The 16,993-nt window shown below is 52.1% G+C and overlaps 1 protein-coding gene across 1 annotated transcript in view; it reads left to right on the plus strand.

The window, feature by feature from the left end:
• The first annotated feature begins 8,218 nt into the window (after window positions 1-8,218).
• The window catches only part of POU2F3 (POU class 2 homeobox 3), a 69,070-nt gene continuing 60,295 nt past the window's right edge, over window positions 8,219-16,993 (plus strand). The window contains exons 1-2 of the mRNA XM_064482151.1: window positions 8,219-8,313; window positions 8,921-8,989. Of these exons, the coding sequence (XP_064338221.1) occupies window positions 8,929-8,989 (61 nt within the window). The 5' untranslated portion in view covers window positions 8,219-8,313; window positions 8,921-8,928. The remainder of the gene's footprint in view (window positions 8,314-8,920; window positions 8,990-16,993) is intronic.

The following is a 16,993-nucleotide window of genomic DNA, read 5'->3' on the forward strand; positions in this document are numbered from 1 at the left end:
AGTCTGTTCCTTTAAAGGTGTGCTGAATAAACAAGAAGGTGCCTGTCCAGCTTGTAGCACTCACTTGGCACGTAGGAAGTGTTCGATCAGTATTTATTGAATGAATGAGTAAATGAATGAAGGTGAGTACTGTCTGCCACCTTACTCCCTATGCGCTCCCGTCCTCCCACCCCATCTGGAACCCAAAGCTGTCCTTCCAACTACAAACCCATAAGGCTCCATCTCTTCCCCAAAGGGACTCATTCCCAAGAGCTGCACCCTCACCCCACCCCCAGGACCCCAGAATCCTAGGCTACTAGAGCTGGAAGACCCTTGGAAATCATAGGTACCTGCTCCTCTGGCTTCTGGAAAAACTAGAAGTGTGTAACTTTGCACATGGAAAAGAGAAACCGGTTCCAGATAATGGTGATCAGAGAATCAGACCCTTGGTGCACAGGGCCATGCAAATACTATGCAAATAGAGATATGGAAATTGCAAGCAAACGGGGGTCTATAAATTATGTGCAAGCATTTTTCTAGGATGATGGCGGGTGAGGTGCTGTTGTAGATAAGAAATGGCCTCAGGTTTGGGACCAAATCTCAATTGAAGGAGGGGAGGGAAAGGAGGGGAAAGAGGAAGAAAGGAAGGGACAGGCCGGCAGTGTCCCAAGGGGGTGGCCTCTGGGCTCACTAGGCCTCCAAAAAGCATTTACTGACCTCTTCCCCCAGCCAGAAGAAACAGGAAGAAAATCTCCTCCCTTCTTACCAAGAGTGGGAGGAAGAGAGGATGATGTGACTGGGGGACAGTGGTTTGTATGGACCAGAAGGAGCACTTATTAAGCACTTTCTATTCCCCTGGGGGACCCACTGGGCCCCTTCTGACACCTGCTATGTCCCCAGCACTGTGTTCGGTGTTGTGGAGGCAGCCAATCAGTTAACAACCAAGAGACAGGATAAGAAAAGTCCCACAGAACCAACCACAAGGGCTATTAGGAACTTTGAAGTGTTACGATAATTTAATAACACAGCAGATCACTTCCAGCTTCAGAAAAGAGGTGGCATTTGAACTATGCATGGAGGGAGCAGTCTGTGGAGCTTTAGACCAGGAGCCCTGATACACACTGGCTGTGTAACATTGGGCAAGCTAACCTCTCTAAGCCTCATACCCCCTATTTGTAAAATGGAAATAATAACAGTCCAAGACTAAATAAGGTCGGATGCCTTTCCAGTGTCGGTCAACACAGCACCTGGCACACAGTGAAAGCTCAGTAAATGCTCGGTATTAACATGGGGATTGATGGAGTGAATGCTGAGTGCAAGTACCAACGGGAAAGAACACTGCAAACAAGGCATAGAAGCGGAAAAGCCCAGGACCTGCTCTATAAGCAGGAAATAGCCCTTGAGACTAAGGTGAGGGAGGGTTAATAGGGAGACCCGTCTGGAAAGGAAGGCGAGGTCTGCCTTCCTGTTGGCACATGGTTTTCCAGGCTTACAAGCAGGTGGTTGCTTGGCCTTGTCACCACTTACTAGGACCTGGAGAGTGGAAAAGAAGGGTTGGGGGAGCTCCGATTATGAGTCTCTGATGGTGCTGCAGAGAGCACTGGAGTAGGAGTCCAGAGACCTGATTCCAGCCAGGGTCCTTCCATCTCTAGAGAATTATGTACCTTTGGACAAGTCACTTGTTCCCACAATCTCTAACGTTGGTATAACTTTCATATCATTCTCTCATGGGGCCTCACAGCAACCTGGGACCGGGGTGCGAGGGACAAGGGGCAGTGTCTTCAGCTGGAAAATGTGACAGCTAGGTCCCAGGATGTGGTAAGAATGCACAGGGGGCTAGGTGAGCTTGGCCACCTGCTAACTCCATACAGAGAGATGCCTGTTAAGATTAGCGCCTGCCCCATTTTATGGATGAGTAAACTGAGTTCAGGGAGGTGGTGAGCCTTGTCTCACATCTCACAGCTGGTAAGCGGCTGAGAGGCAGGATTCCAAAACCAGATCCTTTCCAGCACACCCCCAAGGCTTCTCCAAACACCCCAGGCTCCTTGCAGAGCTTACACTTCTGTCCAGACGGAAGCTCAGCCCCCCGCCGGATAACCCGCCAGGGGTTCCTCAACTGGGCGAGCTGGACCAGGAGCCTGGGTCTCGGTGGGCCGGCGAGGTGGGGAGAGGCCCACGGCTTGGCCGGGGCAGACAGGTGTTCCTCAGGGTCGGGACCCGCCCCGGCAGCCCCGCCTGCCCCCGTCCCCCGCCCCCAGCTCCCCCGAATGCAAATCGCGGCTTTGCCTGGGCCCGGGGCCAGGCGCAGGGGCCCTGCCAGGGGGCGTGGCCCGCGGCCCCCGCCCCGCCGCGCCGCGTGCTCACCTGGGGAGTGTGGCAATCCCGGCCGCGCCGAGTGCTGCCCAGGCGGGAGCAGCGGAGCGCGCGACGGCGGCGGCGGCGACGGCTCCGACAGCGGGTCCCGCGGCGGCAGCGGCCGGGTGCGGGAGGAAGGAGACCCTGGCTTCCCCGGGGGCCCGGCTGGGGCAGACGCGAGGGGCCTGGGGGGGCGCTGGCTTTGGCCCCTCCTGGGGCAGGATGGTGAATCTGGAATCCATGCACCCAGGTGAGGGGCGGAGGGCGCGAGCTCTGACAGGTGTCACTGCGCACGGGAAGGGGCCGAGGAAAGGGGCACCGCTCTTGGGGGGGGTCTTTTTCCCCAGCGGCCAGGAGAGGGCAGTGTGGACAGCGGGTCACCGGGAGAGCAGGCGTGCGCCAGAACGTCTGGGGGACCTTAGGGAAGAATGAAGGTGGGGGGCTACCGGAGTGGCGGGGGTTGGGTGGCTTCGGACGCCTCACATCTGGAGAGCCCTGGCATCTGGAGAGCGGCAGCTGTGTGGGACCTGTTGGGCATGCGGAGCGGCTTGTAGTCTCCATGAAGTTGCCCTGTTCACCGATTTCAGAAGGGTGGCTCATTCGCTCAGCCAGGGGTGTGGACCTGCAAGTGCAGAAATGAGGGAAATACATGTATCCACATGTTGCTCTCTTGGTGTCCGGGGCATTTTTGTGAAGCCAGGACAGAGTGGACATTTGTTAGGTCTAGGGGTGCCTAGGAGGAGTGGAGCGGGGCATTTACAGAGGCACACCGGGGGCAGGTGCCATGCCACCCATGTATTGATTAGGGCCTGTGGAAGCATGTGTCCATGTGTATCTGAGGTGAGTCTACCTGTCCCCATGTGTGTTGGGAGAGGAGGTGGAGCACAGCCCGCCTGTGAAGGTGTACCTGCTCACCTGCTCTGTGGGTCAGGTGGTGCTGTAGGCTCAGTGTGTGGTGGAGCTGGGGAGACTGTGCGCAGGTACTGGGCGGCAGTTCCTGGGACCCTGCAGGAGGAGCAGCCTGCACAGGGGCCTGTGGGATTGGAACTTCCACCTGTGTCCGAGAGGGCATGGGGAAAGATACATCCTCTATGTCCCATGTTGCATGTATTCAGAAACCAAGCCCTCCTCTCCTCAAGGGTTGGGACCTAAGAGACGGAAATGCTTTGCCCAGAGTCGGTTTCCCTGAGTGAAGGGTCTGCGGGCGTGGAGTGAACCAAGGCCCCTCCATTCAGCCTGCAGATCCCTCCTTCCCCAGCCAGCCAAGGACAGGAGCTACTAATCCTGGGGGCTTGGTGTCAGGGTGGGCTTGCTGGAGGTCTGAGCGCTTGAGCAGAGACGCACTCAAAGTGGAGACAGATAAGCATGATTTGGCCATTTCAAACCAGCAGCTTGCCTCTCCAATGAAGTGGCACCCAATGAATGACCTTTATTAAGGACTTCAGGTCAATTGACAGGGAATTTGGTTATCTGCTCTCCTTTCTGGAGGAAGAGTAGGGGAGGCAATTCTCCTGACCTATCCCCCAAGGAGCAGAGCAGGCTAGAGGCTTTGGTCCTTCCTGGAGCCACCAGTCCTGAAATCAAGCAGCAGTAGGAGACTCAGGGGCCCCAGTTCCCCAGCCGCAGTCCTGGCAGAGCTGCGTGAAAGCAGGCTGACAGCGAGGCGTTGACTGTGAATGGATCCCCAGGCGCCAGGACATGTCAGGAAGGGCTAGGTGATGCCAAGGGAACCAACCAACTGGATATCATCCAATGTTTGGGGGAAGTCTCTTTCCGGATCCTGTGGCACCAACACGGAGCCGATTGTAGCTGGGGGCAGATCCCGGACTTTCCTTCTTCACTTACCACCAAGAAGGCCTAGGTATGCATAGGAGTAAGACTGCAGAAAGAGGGGCCCCCAGTGGAAAGTTCTTTAGGACCAAGATCAGAGACTTCCTGGGGGTTTTCCACCTCATTGTCTTGTGGAGGCTTCTGCTCTGGGGGAAGTGGGAGGAGGTGGGACAGCTGGGACCGGCAGGGAGGCAACCAAGGATCTAGCCAAGAGCAGGAAAGAGGATGAGGTTGAGGTGAGAGGGCCAAGGCCCCCATGCCTGGCTCTGGGCTGATGCTTTTCAGAAGCCCACCACCCACCCCCCCAGCCCTGTCCCGTATCGGCAGACACGAAGAGGGAGACTGAGCTAAATCCATGGTGGGGTCTCCATCCACCTTGGGTGGGTTATCGATTCATTTGTCTGTGTCTGCTTGCCATGGCTCCCCAGCCCCCTCCTGCAGTCAGCCTCCCGTCAGGGCTGTCTGGCCTCCCTGTGAGGTTTCCTGGCTCCTCTGTGGTGTCTGGTTCTCCTTAAATGGCACCTCAAAGGGACCGCTGAGTGGCGCTTCTCTGACTGGGTCTCCATGTGAGGACTCCCTTTGCCAGTTCTTCTCAGTGGGCTTTTTGCTCTGGGCCATCTTTGTAGGGTCTTTCAGTGAGGGTCCTGCTGTGGGGCCCGTCTATGGGGTGTCTCCTTGGGGACCCTCTCTAGGGTCTCTCAGTCTGGGATCCTCTTTGCAGAAATTTGGTCTCTTTTAAGTGCTATTTTTCCCTTCCCAGCGATCCGGCATCCAGTGGACTCTATAAACAGCACTTCCCCTGCGAACTCCCAGTCCTGGGCCCTTGGGGATTCCTCCTGCACTGACTCACCAGAACAGTCCGGTTGGGGGAGGGGAGAACAGGCGCACACAAAGTGGGGTGTAGGCTCGCTCTGGGACCCCCACTCGGACAGCTCCATGAGCACTGCTGCTCCTGAATCAGCCCATCTTTTCCCTCTGATAACCTGGGTGCCGGCCATGGGGCCTCAGCACTTTGTATTTTGTTGAGGAGGGAGCACAAACACCTGAGCAGGTGCGGGGTCACCAGACACAGGGGCACCCCAGCCCAGGAGGGGCTCCTCCCCACCCCAGGCCCAGAACAGACGGGGGGCTAGCCAAGAGTCAGACAGAGAGCTCGGGAGGGCGAGAAGAGACAAAACAGTGGGGAACCAGCCAGAGGAGGACACCTGGCTAGTCTGAAGTCATTTCTTTTTGTGCCCGTTTCCTCACTGTGAGCTGTTCCCCATGAGGGCTGGGGAAGGAGGATCAGGTCTCCCAGACTGATACCCGTCACAGCTCAGGAACAGCACTGGGGTGGAAATTCTCACTGTGAGAGGAGGTGCAGTCCTCTTGAAGAAGAGGCGTCTCCCCCAGGGGAGAGTTGGAGCATGGCTAGCTCAGAAGTAGGACTGGTGAGCCCCTTGCTTTCCCTCTGGTGGAAGTGCCCCCAGCAGGGAGCGTGGGAGGGAGAAGTCAGGAGGGAGCTCCAATCCCTTCCAAAGAGATGGAGATGGACAGTAAGAGAGAGCGGAGAAGGCTCTGCTTTCCAGCACAGCCTGGGCTCAGGAGGTGGAGACGCTGTGCCCCGTCCGTCCGCAGCCTGGGAAAAGTACTGTCTCTTGGACTTTGCTCCTGAAGTCTCACACACATCCTGGGCCACAGATGTGCAAGGAGGGCCGCTCCTGGGTCATGCCAAGGCACAGGGAGGGCAAGGCCAGCGGCCAACATCTCGCCCCAGCTACAGCGTGTGGTGGCCCCCATGAGGCAAATGAGGGGCTGTGTGTCTGGTATCAGGGTTCTTACACAGAGCAACTGAGCCTCCTCAGGGGAGGGAGTGATGGCAAGGAGCCGACTCAGTCACCGGCTGAGATAAGAACAGCAGAGAAGCCCGGCCCCACCCCGCACCTCTCTCACCCGCGGCAACTGCTGTCCGACAGGTGAAGGGTTATGGCGTCTCAGGGAGTTTCGGTGTTGGCCCATTTTTAGGCTGAGACCCAAGAGTGCGTCCCACCCATCAGCCTCAGCCTCCTACCCAACAGGACAGGTTCTCAGTATCTTAGCATCCTATAGGACTTACCAAGAGCCTTTACAGTTCATAGTAGCCTGCCTCACCATTCAGACTCAAATCACCATCCAACCCTGAAGTGTCACAATGTTGATCCCATAATGGGTACATCAAAAGAGTAGATGTCCTGGCAGAGTGTGGGACCTTCAACTCCTTCAAAAGTTATTTTTTAGATATGATTAGGACTACCTTTATGCTAATGTAAAGGATCAGTGAGATGGCTTTTGGGTAGATTAAGGGAGGTGCACAGAATGGGGATTGGAGGAGAGTGGTTTAGAGGCATAAAATTATGGTTTAGGTAAAACGTTATCCTTCTTAAACATCAGGAGTTTGAAATAAATTGGTTCAGAATACCTGATCATCATCCCAGCCTTGCCCCTTCTTAAACTCTTCCTGTCCCCATGAGCATTTTTCCGATGAAACCAGAATTTGGAGAATGCAGATGGCTTCCCAGGTAAAGGACAAATTACAACAGTGTGAGATGGGAAACCAAAGCTGTTTATTGAAATGGGAAGAAGGGACTACCAAGGAAGCTTAAGTATCTCTTTAGTTAATTCATTTATCACATGCTTCCTTTGCACCAGGAACTGTGCCAGGCATCTCATTTGCTCCTCACAATATCCCTGGGAAGTAAATATCTTTCTCTCCATTTTTCTAGCTGAGAAAATTGAGGTTCACATATGTGGCCAGGGTGCCCCTGCTAGTTTTGATGGCACTGGGATTAAATCCAGGTCTGTCTGCTGTCAAAACCCATGAACTGAATTCCTGGCACTGGTGAAGCAGGTTTAAAAAACCCACCAAGGGTGAGAACTCGCCCCCCTTCTGCTCCCTCCCGTCAGGCACTGTCTGATTTTTAATCAGCACTGTTGAAGAATCCCTATGGGGAAGTGTGGCTGAGCTGATCTGTAATAGGCGATGCCCAGCTCCAGGATAAGACTTCATGGGTGGGATGAAGCGAAGCCCATTTCCCCATGGGAGCGGCAGCCGAGCAGCTGTAGAAGCCCTTTGCAGATGTGCCCAGGTGGCCCCCACTAGTTATTCTGCATATTTATGCATGACAGACTGTACAGAAAGTTTCAAACTGCAGCAGGAAGGAGTTCGGTTAAGCTCAAGAAATGCCTTCCCAAATGCAGTACAGTGGGAGGGGTGGTGGGTGTGGTTGCAGGGTTTCCCCTAGAGGTCTGTAACCACGCAGGACAGGACGGTGTGGATGTCTGGGGAGGGTTCTATGGAGCGCCATCTATTTGCCTGAAAGTCATCACTTTGGCCAGTCTCAAAAATATTCCTCAAATTACAGTGGCTCCCAAGGTTGCTTACTCCTTCCACTGCTTCTGGGGTGCTCCAAGGGCTGGAGAATCTGTGGACTCCCCATCGTCTCTGTCTTGTTTGGCATGGCAGCCACCCTTCCTGCATTGCAATCACTACACCCCCAGGGGTCCCAGTTTAAATCTCTGCCAGAGCCACACACATTTTTGCCCTTAAAAAAAAAAAAAAAGGAGGTTTCTTCCCACTTTTCCTTGGGCAGAGGTCCACCCTTCTCCCTCATCCTGATCATCTCCAGACATCAGGCGTCCAGACTGCCAACTGCCTGATTACCTGATGCAAATTAAGACAGCCTGCTTACCCAGGATTGGCTGGGGAGCCGGGTATGCAAATTGGCTCACCAAGACTTTATCTGGTCTGAAAGGGTTAACATGCTGCCCCAGAGAAGAGGGTGGGGGTGGGGGGGGCGGTCAACACAATTTGAATAAAATATTCTTCATCTTTAACGGCTTCAGTATTTGGGTGGTTTAATAAGGAGAGGAGCCGACAGAGTGAGTTAGTTCAAAGTTGCCTCTTTGCTTCTCTCTGCTGACCCTGGAGGAGACTTAGGGGCCTCTTAGGTGGTGGCCGCTGTCTGTTGTGGGTAAATGTTTAATTTATTGAAACGAAGCAGGGCAGAGAGGCCGGACTGGCAGCACTTGGGGGCTGAGACAGGGGGCCTTGTGTAGGTCTTCTCTCTCTGCGGGGCACTGACCCGCCCACCACCCCTTTCTCCCGAGAACATTGAAGGAGAAGGAGAGAAGGTAAGGGTCCCCAAAGGACAGGATCTCCAAGGAGGCCACACAGGAGCTAGGGCAGTCCGCAGGCAGTGGGCTGATCTCTGAGACAGACAGAAAACAGAGGCAGGATTGGGGAAGAAAGATGAGAAGGGCAAGCCTTGATTCAAGGGTACTCTTACCTCCCAGGGTAGAGTTATTACAGTGGGAGACAGGAGGTGGACATTTCTATTGCTGCTTTAAAAAAAATAACGTACATTCTAAATCCCAAAGGAAATGAGAATGGAGACTGAGAAGCATTCTCCCCCCATCCCCCACCCTCTTCGTACCCCTCCCCTTGTTAAATTTTTACCTACTGAGCCTGGTGATAGAAGGAAGTGGCAATGAATGATGCAAAGGGGGGAGACCCTGCAGTAGCCCTAGAGAAAGGGAGAAAGGAGGCCAGCCTGGGAGGAGGGGATATGTGCACCGAGCTTATGAATATTCTAATGGTTGTATGTTCAGGAATCAGGAATTTGAAAGTCTGATGGTTGTTGTAATTACACATTCATCTTCTCTGTTTAGTTAAAGCCACATATGTCATAGCAAGAAGAATTGTGACTTGTTATTAAAATTAGTTGTGTTTTCCCTGCAGATATCAAGATGAGTGGGGATGTAGCAGATTCCACAGATGCTCGAAGTGCTCTCAGCCAGGTGGAGACAGGTAAGGGTCTTCTCTTCTGTGGAATGAGACAGAAAAATCAGGGTAGGAGAGAGTTCCTGGAATTCGTCAAATAGTGTGGTAGCTCTTTTGGGTTGGCCTTTCAGTCAGTCAGACCCACTGGGTCTTTAAGGCTAAGACATAAGACATAAAGGGATTTCCTAGAGACAGGGGATGGGATCCTGGAGACTTCAAACAGTAGACCTTAGTCTACAGTGGAACAAAACCTCTGGAACTAGGCTAGGAAAGGGCCAGACCCTTAAAAAGAAAGAAGTTAGGGAGGAGATTCACTTCTTGATATGTCATTCCATCACCCCTAGAAGCAGCAGGCTGTGTTCCCGGCTGCAACTGACTGACAGACGGGCAGAAGGCAGAACCCGTCTTTAGTAGATGGGGACTAAGGCCTTTTGACCAGAGATTTCTCAATAGTCCTACCCAAGGAACTAACCAAAGAGGCCCCCTGTACAAGTGTTCCTCTTCCAAATTACATGCATGTGGGTGGTAAATAGACCCAGAAAGGAAGGCTCGGTGCCTGGTGATGACTTTGCTTTGTGAATAAGAGAAAGAGGATAGAAAAAAAATTGAGAAGAAAGTTTCATAGCTCTCTGCTTTTAACTCCATAGTCCAAGCCTTACTTTGAAAGCTCCATATAATTAAAAAGAACTTAAAGAAAGATGAGCATAAATTGTAACACCACCAAATAACTTTAATAGCATCCCAACAAGACTTCAATTAGTCTTTCATGTGGACCATTAGAGGCGTAGAAATTAGAAGTGGAAGAGAATCGATGTCCCCCAGAGCTAAAATCTTTTCCCAAGCCTTCAGGTTCCATCTAGTTCCACTCTTGAAGCTAAAAGACTCGGGATCAGGGACAAGATAATTGGGGGTCTTGTGGAGGCATCTGCAGGGTGCATTTACCAAAAACTTTTCTGCCCCCCAATTTGTATTGAAACAGTGTCTGTTTGCACAGGTTGAGCTACAGATTCTATATTTTGCTTTGTATGGGGACAGCTAGGAGAAGGTGGCCCAGTTGCAACCATTTGTCAACTGATTTATTAGCTGAGTGTGTTTCACTGAAGGTCTATGGAGTGGGGCATCTGTTTTCCCCAACTGAGAAGAAAATTCCCTTTAGTCTCTAGAATTCGATCAAGGCTTTCAAATCAGCTCACCTGAAAAGTAACAGGCATAGCTCTGCTCTGACACTCTTCCCTAGAGAAGGACCAGAAGGCATGATTCAGGAGAAGTCGAGTCACCTCTTCCCGGCAGGTAGCAGGCGGGCTGGAGCCAACACTTTTCACCTGGGCCAGATATACTGCCCCTTGTAGAGAGTGTCCACGTGGAAGAAAGACCACACTTAGCAGACTAGCACGGGTGCCCTGCTGTTACGGGACCAAGTCGGTAACTGTGCTGGGAGTGCAAAGGAGCTACATAAAACCTTGAAAAGTGAGCCAGGCTAGGGAGGGGGTTCAGGTCCTGGGTGGGGATTAGGAAGGTTAAAGTGTTACGAACAATTTCATCAAGTCCTGGCCTCCTGTCTGGGACTGGGGGAGCTCTGCACAGACTAGGCTGAAGGAGAGAGAATCTGGACATAAACCTGACTTTCAGAATACAGCTGTCAACCCAGTTACTGCCAATTCAAAATGTGACCTCAGACCAGCCACTTTGCTTTCCTAGGGGACAGGAAAAGATGACCTTTGAAGAGCATGGATTTAGAATCAAACAGACCTGGGGTAAAAATCACAGCTCTGCGCTTACTGGTCATGTGATCTGATATGTTAATTTAGCCTCGTCTCTTCTAAAGAGGACAATTAATGTCCATCTTAGAGAGTCGGTTGAGAGTTAGCTGAGATGTTTAAAGCCCTTAGCACCATGGTTGGCATATGACAGCTGTGGCCATCATTACATCTAACGGCGTCATTAAAATTCTGTGATTCTGTAATATACATAGTGAGCCTTGCTGCTAAGTGTTTGGGGACTGCAGGTAGCTGGGGTGCCCTTCTCGAACCAAGTGGGTCAGCCCCAGAGGTTGGTTATACTCCTTGCGCCATTCAGGGAAGCATTTTGTGCAGTTCCTCCTTGATTCCAAGGAGACACTTGAATCCATGCTGTCTGGAATGCCTCCACCCTCCGATCCTGCACTTCTAGGGGCTCAGCTTGGTGGCTGGTAGCATTCATACTTACATGATCATCAAATTACTGCATGTTTTAAAGAGTAAGAAAAAAGAGGTAGCTAATTAAAGTAACCAAACTTCCTGGAAAGTCGTTCTGACTCATTTTTTACCGAGGAAAGCTTATTATGAGTCACAGTAGTTACCAACTTGGTTTAATGGCTTCCTTTGGATTTTTAAAAGGCAGACTCCCCTTCCCAGCAGTGCATGAATTAAGGGATGGTTTGTCCCTGGGTTTTAAAGGAACTACAAACAAAGGTGACCTAAAAATCCCCAGCTCCCTGAGAGCACCCTCTGTGTAGTGTGAAATCCCCAATGGGCACAAGGTAGGAGCTGGGAAAGGGAAGTGAATTTCCCCATCCACACTTGCCAGGACTGCAAAGGAGAGTGTCCCCTGGTCCAGATGCAGACCTCCTGGTTGGTAGAGACAAGGCAGTTCATCCTTCTCTTTCCTTCTGCCTGTGAGGAAGCCAAGACATGGAGGGACAGAGGACAGAGTGTTTGTGACAGCACTAGGGACCAGAGAAAGTTCCTGATCCCCTGGCCAGTGCCATTTCCAAACTCCCCAGAAGACTGCAGCCAAGCTGTTTCTAGATTTCTGATCTACCAGCTTTTCTGTCCTTCCTTTTGTCTCCCTATCTGTTTTCACTTTTCCTTCAGTCTTGAGGCTGACAACATTTTTTTCTGTTCTCAATTGAATGATTGGTAAGAATATAGCCTTACCCACATTTCAAAAGCCCCCAGCTCTGTAACTGACCACCCTCAAGCACCCATGCAGTTAACCTAATGACTTTTGACTGGTCACAGCGTAGCCTCCAACACAGGGGAGGACAAATGCCGTGGGCTTGGGAGGAAGGAGGGTACGGCCAGTTACATTCATGGGGCCTCCCTCCCACACCCAGGCACATGCAGCCGACTTTACACACATCATGTTATTTAATTCTTACAATCCCCTTTTTTTATCAATGAGGAAATTGTGGCTCAGAATGAGAAACTGACTTGCTCAGGGTCACACAGCTTCTTACAGGAGTCAAACTTGTGTCTGGAGGAGCACATTCAAACACTTTAATATATTTGGCTCTTACAACAACTCATGAAGGTAGATGTTACCAGCCTACTTTGCAGATGAGAAAATTGAGGCTGGTTAGCTGATTTTGCCAGCAAATGATAGAAGTGAACCTGAGTCTTTCTAGTGACTTTTTACCCCAAAGATGGGGACCAACATAGGGAACCAGGGACAGGGGACACAAGAGAGTGGCAGCACCAGGGAGATGACAAAATTATGGAGGGTGGCTCCAGCAAAAGGGGCTGGAGGGGAGCCAAGCCCCTGCTGGTGGGTTGTTCTCATCCAAGAGGCGGAAGTCCTGCCTGGTGCAAAAACTACTTGTTAAAGAAGAGAGGGAAAGGGCTGGGGTCCACTTGCTCCCTTTGGTGAACTGTGGAGGTTGAGAATCTGGCCTCAGGGAGAACTTCTCCATCTCTTCTCTCATCCCAAATCATCCTCACCAATGCACCAGCCCCGGCTCCCCGCAATCTACAGACTGGGTTGTCATTGGTGCAGTGGGGGTGGGGGTTGCAGACCCAGACGACAGTGAAGCACATGTCTTGGCACACTTGTCCTGCTCAGAGATCTGGGAAGGAAGGACTCTATGAGGGGCGCCCAGGGGAGGAAAAGGAGGGCTAGAAGTGAGCGAGGGGTGGGACAGGTCTTTGTCAGTCGTCCCCTCCTGTTGTCCGTCTTCTCTGCTTCAACTGCCTACCCATGAGGCAAAGTCACCAACAGTGCCCCACCCTCCAGAAGGACCATCAAGGGGAGTTAGCTGTGTGTGCACACTTTGCAGAAGAGTTAAGGGTCTCTTCACTGAACTCTGGGACCTTTCTGCATGGTTTTAAGAAGGAATGGACAGGATTATACAGGGGAGCCCAGAGAGGTTAGTGCGTCTCATAAGGGCCCAACGAAAGAATGAGTTACTGACCCAAGATGAAAAACCCCCTCTCTGTCAGTTCATTCCTGGGGTCTCACCATCTCCACCCTCCTGAGTCCCCAAGAAAGCAAGCTGAGGCTAAAGAAACCGTTCTCATTGCAACCAAGAGGTGAGGTTCCAGACAGAAGCAGACAGAAGATTTTTTAGGGATGTGTATATTTTTTATCCAAATATTTATGGAATAAGACTATTTTTTCAATGACAGAGAGGACAGAAGTCTAGGAAGTACCAGGGCTGGGGTGAGACTTGCGGGAAGTTGCAAAAGTCTCCTATTGTCAGTCCTTTCTAAATGAGGCACATGGGTACACACACACACACACATATTTTTTTGATTAAATGACAGAGTGGGTGTGAAAGCACTTTGCAAAGTGTACGCCACCATACAAATACAATCCATCGTTAGGTTGATAATTATCAGAAACATTCAGGAGACAAGACAAAGCTCTGTCACTGAGCAATGTGGGACAAGTCTGCTTGTGTCCAAGACTTGTGGGGAGTCCCATAATGTGGGGAGGAGAGGACTGCAGGAGTAAAATGAAGGGGGTGGGCCAGGTGACCTGTAGGATGCAAGCCTCGTTACTCTGGTCCTGTGCCTCGATCTGACCCGCTCTGTCCCATACCTCTCTGGAGGAGAAAAATGAAGCCACAGCCCCTCCAGGTGTCCAGGAGGAACGGATATGAATTCCTAGGGGTGTAAGGATTCTGAGAAGATATCTTGTCCATGCTTCTTTCTTCCTTTGGAGATATTTCAAAACCATCCCTGGAAAATAAAAGAATTTATTATTCTCAGAGATATTTTTCCCTCATTTATCCTCCATCCTTAAGAAAACTACTCCTCCCCATTTCTGTTGACCACCTATTCTTGTAGGATACAATCCTCAGTTCCTGGAAGTCCTTTCTTATCTCTTGCCTACAACTCTCGTGCTGCAGCTTAAGCCCATTGCCTCTTGTTCTGGCCTTTTCAAACCAGAGCGGCTTCCAACTCATCGTGTTTACAGTTTCTGTGGCAAGGAGATTAGAAGGTATTAATTCACCACCCAGGCTTCATACTGTGGCTCTGTGTGCCGGAGACCTCAGCTGGGCGGCCGGTGGTGTCAGGAGTCGTCTATCTGCCTCTAACACTCCATGAATCTTAGCAAATAAAACAGCTACAATAGCGGCTCCCACATGTGCCATGCCCCACACTCACAGACACTTCCTCACCCATCTCTTCCCAAACCCAACACCACAGGGCAAGGCCAGGCTGCTCAGATGATGGGTAGCTGGGCCAGTCCTGCCTGGCACCGATGTCGCTTCCTTTCAGAGGTGTCTTTAAGGAAGTGGCCCCGCCCCAGCTGCCATCTCTGTAGCCCCCAGAAGAACACGGACCTCCTTTTCTCTCCAACCTAAGAGGGGACAAAACGAGGGGGCCTGATGGGCAGGCGGGCATCTGTGTGCTCTTTTACCATCCAGAGAGCTGCCTGGTTTCCTCAGTGGTCATTCCTTAGAGCCCTGCTTCTCAAACAATGTGGGTTGCAGTACCAATCACTTTACTTCCAGTCTGTCACAGACCAGTCTGCGGTCCCACCTTGCAGGACTGGCATGCAGTTCGTACCCACCACACACATTCAGCAGGGCCCAAGCTGGTCTACACCGCATACACAGGGAGTGCCCACTAATCACGTGCTTGGGGTGTTGTGGACATTTTTAAATTCTTATTCTCTGTGTTAGAATGCTTCTGGTCTTGGACCTTAATGAAGAGCTCACAGACTAGCCTGGGTGCTGGACCACACTTGGAGGTACCCTGCCCTAGAGGTTAAGAATGTGTGTAAGAATGAATGGTCCTTCCCTTTGGCATCCCAAGGGCCACATTTTATGACCTTCTTAGCATCCCTCCTACTCCCATTGTGGCTGTCATGGGGATGATGGTCAGGAGATTTAGCAGAAGAGGCAGGTCCCAGGTGTCCTTTGCTCACAGGGGTAGCATGACACCTCCCCCCACACCCCACAGGCTGGGAGCCTGGGCTGGAGCAGCGTCCAAAGCCTGGAGCGACTGCAGTTTCCGGACTGCGGTACCTACTAAGGTACCCAAATTGCAACCCTTCTCCACTACAAGCTGTGCATAAATGCTTTTGGTCTTTTGGGTCCACCCTCCTCCTCAAGAAACAATTAGGGCAATAAACACCTGGTATGGAAAAGTGCTGAACAAGTGGGAAAAGAATTTGAAGAGAAATGGGCAGCCAAATTAGGGTAAGTGTTAGGGGCCAGAAGAGCAGCTCACATCCAGGCAACTGAGATGCAGTTATACTCAGTCTGCCCCACCCCCGAGCACACAGACAGACACACACACACAACTCACACTCTCACAACCCCCTCCCAAGGCCCTCGGGGCGGGGCAGGTGGGCAGAGCGAAACCACTGGCAGTCTTCATTTCTGGACAAGGCTCTGTTGAAGGCAGGCTGGGGTGGTTGGGGGTTTGTGAAGCTAGAGGAGGGGCAGGGGAGGCCGAAGCTGGAGTCTCCACCAGCATTTGCTAGTAGGTCCCAAGAATATCCATCCTTAGGAAGAGACGCTGAGGGGAGATGCGGGTCCAGCTCCCCTCACAACCCCTCGCTCACCACTCCCTACCGCCCAGCCAAGGGGAGAAAGTCAATTTCCCTTAAAAGGGAAGCTATATCCCAGCAGGGGCTGCAGTCCCCCTCATTGGAGCCTGAGGGTCTGGTGGGGCAGGATTGATCAGGCTCACAGAAGGACCAGCGCCCTCAAAGGAGGCTGAATATCATTTCTAGGGACTTTAGCCACTGACAGCTCGAAGTCCCTCACTGGCTCCTGCATGGGCCAGAGCTCACTCTGGGGAGCTCCCAGGGTAACAGCATGGGCCAGGAGACTCAGGGCATGCCTTTGTGCTAAGCCAGGAGCATGAGAAACAGAGCTGCAAGCATCTCCCAAAAACATCCATGCTGTTGACTCAAAAAATAATAGGTGTTGATTTGCATGGCATTTTACATACAGGTTCTGTGCCTTGCTTTCCATCTCCTGCCACTGGCACCACCAAAGCCCACCCTCCCATCCCTCTCTCCCCTCTCCCCCCTCTCCCCCTCTAGGGGCATCCCCACAGGGTCCTCCAGACTCCAGAACTTCCTCACCACCATTAAGACCCCATCCTTGGATTATGCTAGCCTGGGGGAAAAAAAACCCAGCAGTTGGTCTCACTTGGGTGTGCTGGGTCCAGATTCGCAGGAGAGAAGCAGGCAGGTGGCCTAGCAGGTCTGGGCCCCGTGGGGCGCCTCAGTGAGGGACACCCCACTTGCCTGTTGAGGCCCAGTAGGGGGCTTACCCATCGTACCCATCCGGTCTGGGAAGAGGAACAAAAAATCTGAGTCAGAGAGCCCAGAGAGGTGCCGAAAGGAGAGGAAACCCCATGGTTGCTATGACGATGGGGTCCCAGTGCCCAATTTGCATAGGGCAATGATTTCCATACTGCAGGGTGAATTTCCATATCCCTGCCTCAAAGCCTGCTGGGGCGGGGAAGGGGAGAGGGGAGAGGTCATTTGAAATTCAAATGAGGATGATTAAGATTTTCTTGAGGAGGGAAGTGCGGACTAAAGGGGTTAAGCTGGCTGGGAAATGTCTGCTCTGGGCTCCAAGGTATCAAAGGGAGACGACACTGGACTGGCCCGTTCCCTCCTTGTCTCCGTCCTCATAGGCCCCTGGACACCTGAGGGTGGTTGGCTAGGCAGGGTCTTAGTGGTCTCTGCCTCCCAGGAGAACCGACTGGGTCCCCATCCCCTCCTGCCCCAGGATCAGTTTACCCCACTTCCCCCACCCTCTGGTGTCCCGAGGACCTTTGAGTGAGTTCTAGTTCTCAGGTCAGG

This window comes from Camelus dromedarius, chromosome 34, assembly GCF_036321535.1.
Source record: "Camelus dromedarius isolate mCamDro1 chromosome 34, mCamDro1.pat, whole genome shotgun sequence".
Classification (NCBI taxonomy): domain Eukaryota; kingdom Metazoa; phylum Chordata; class Mammalia; order Artiodactyla; family Camelidae; genus Camelus; species Camelus dromedarius.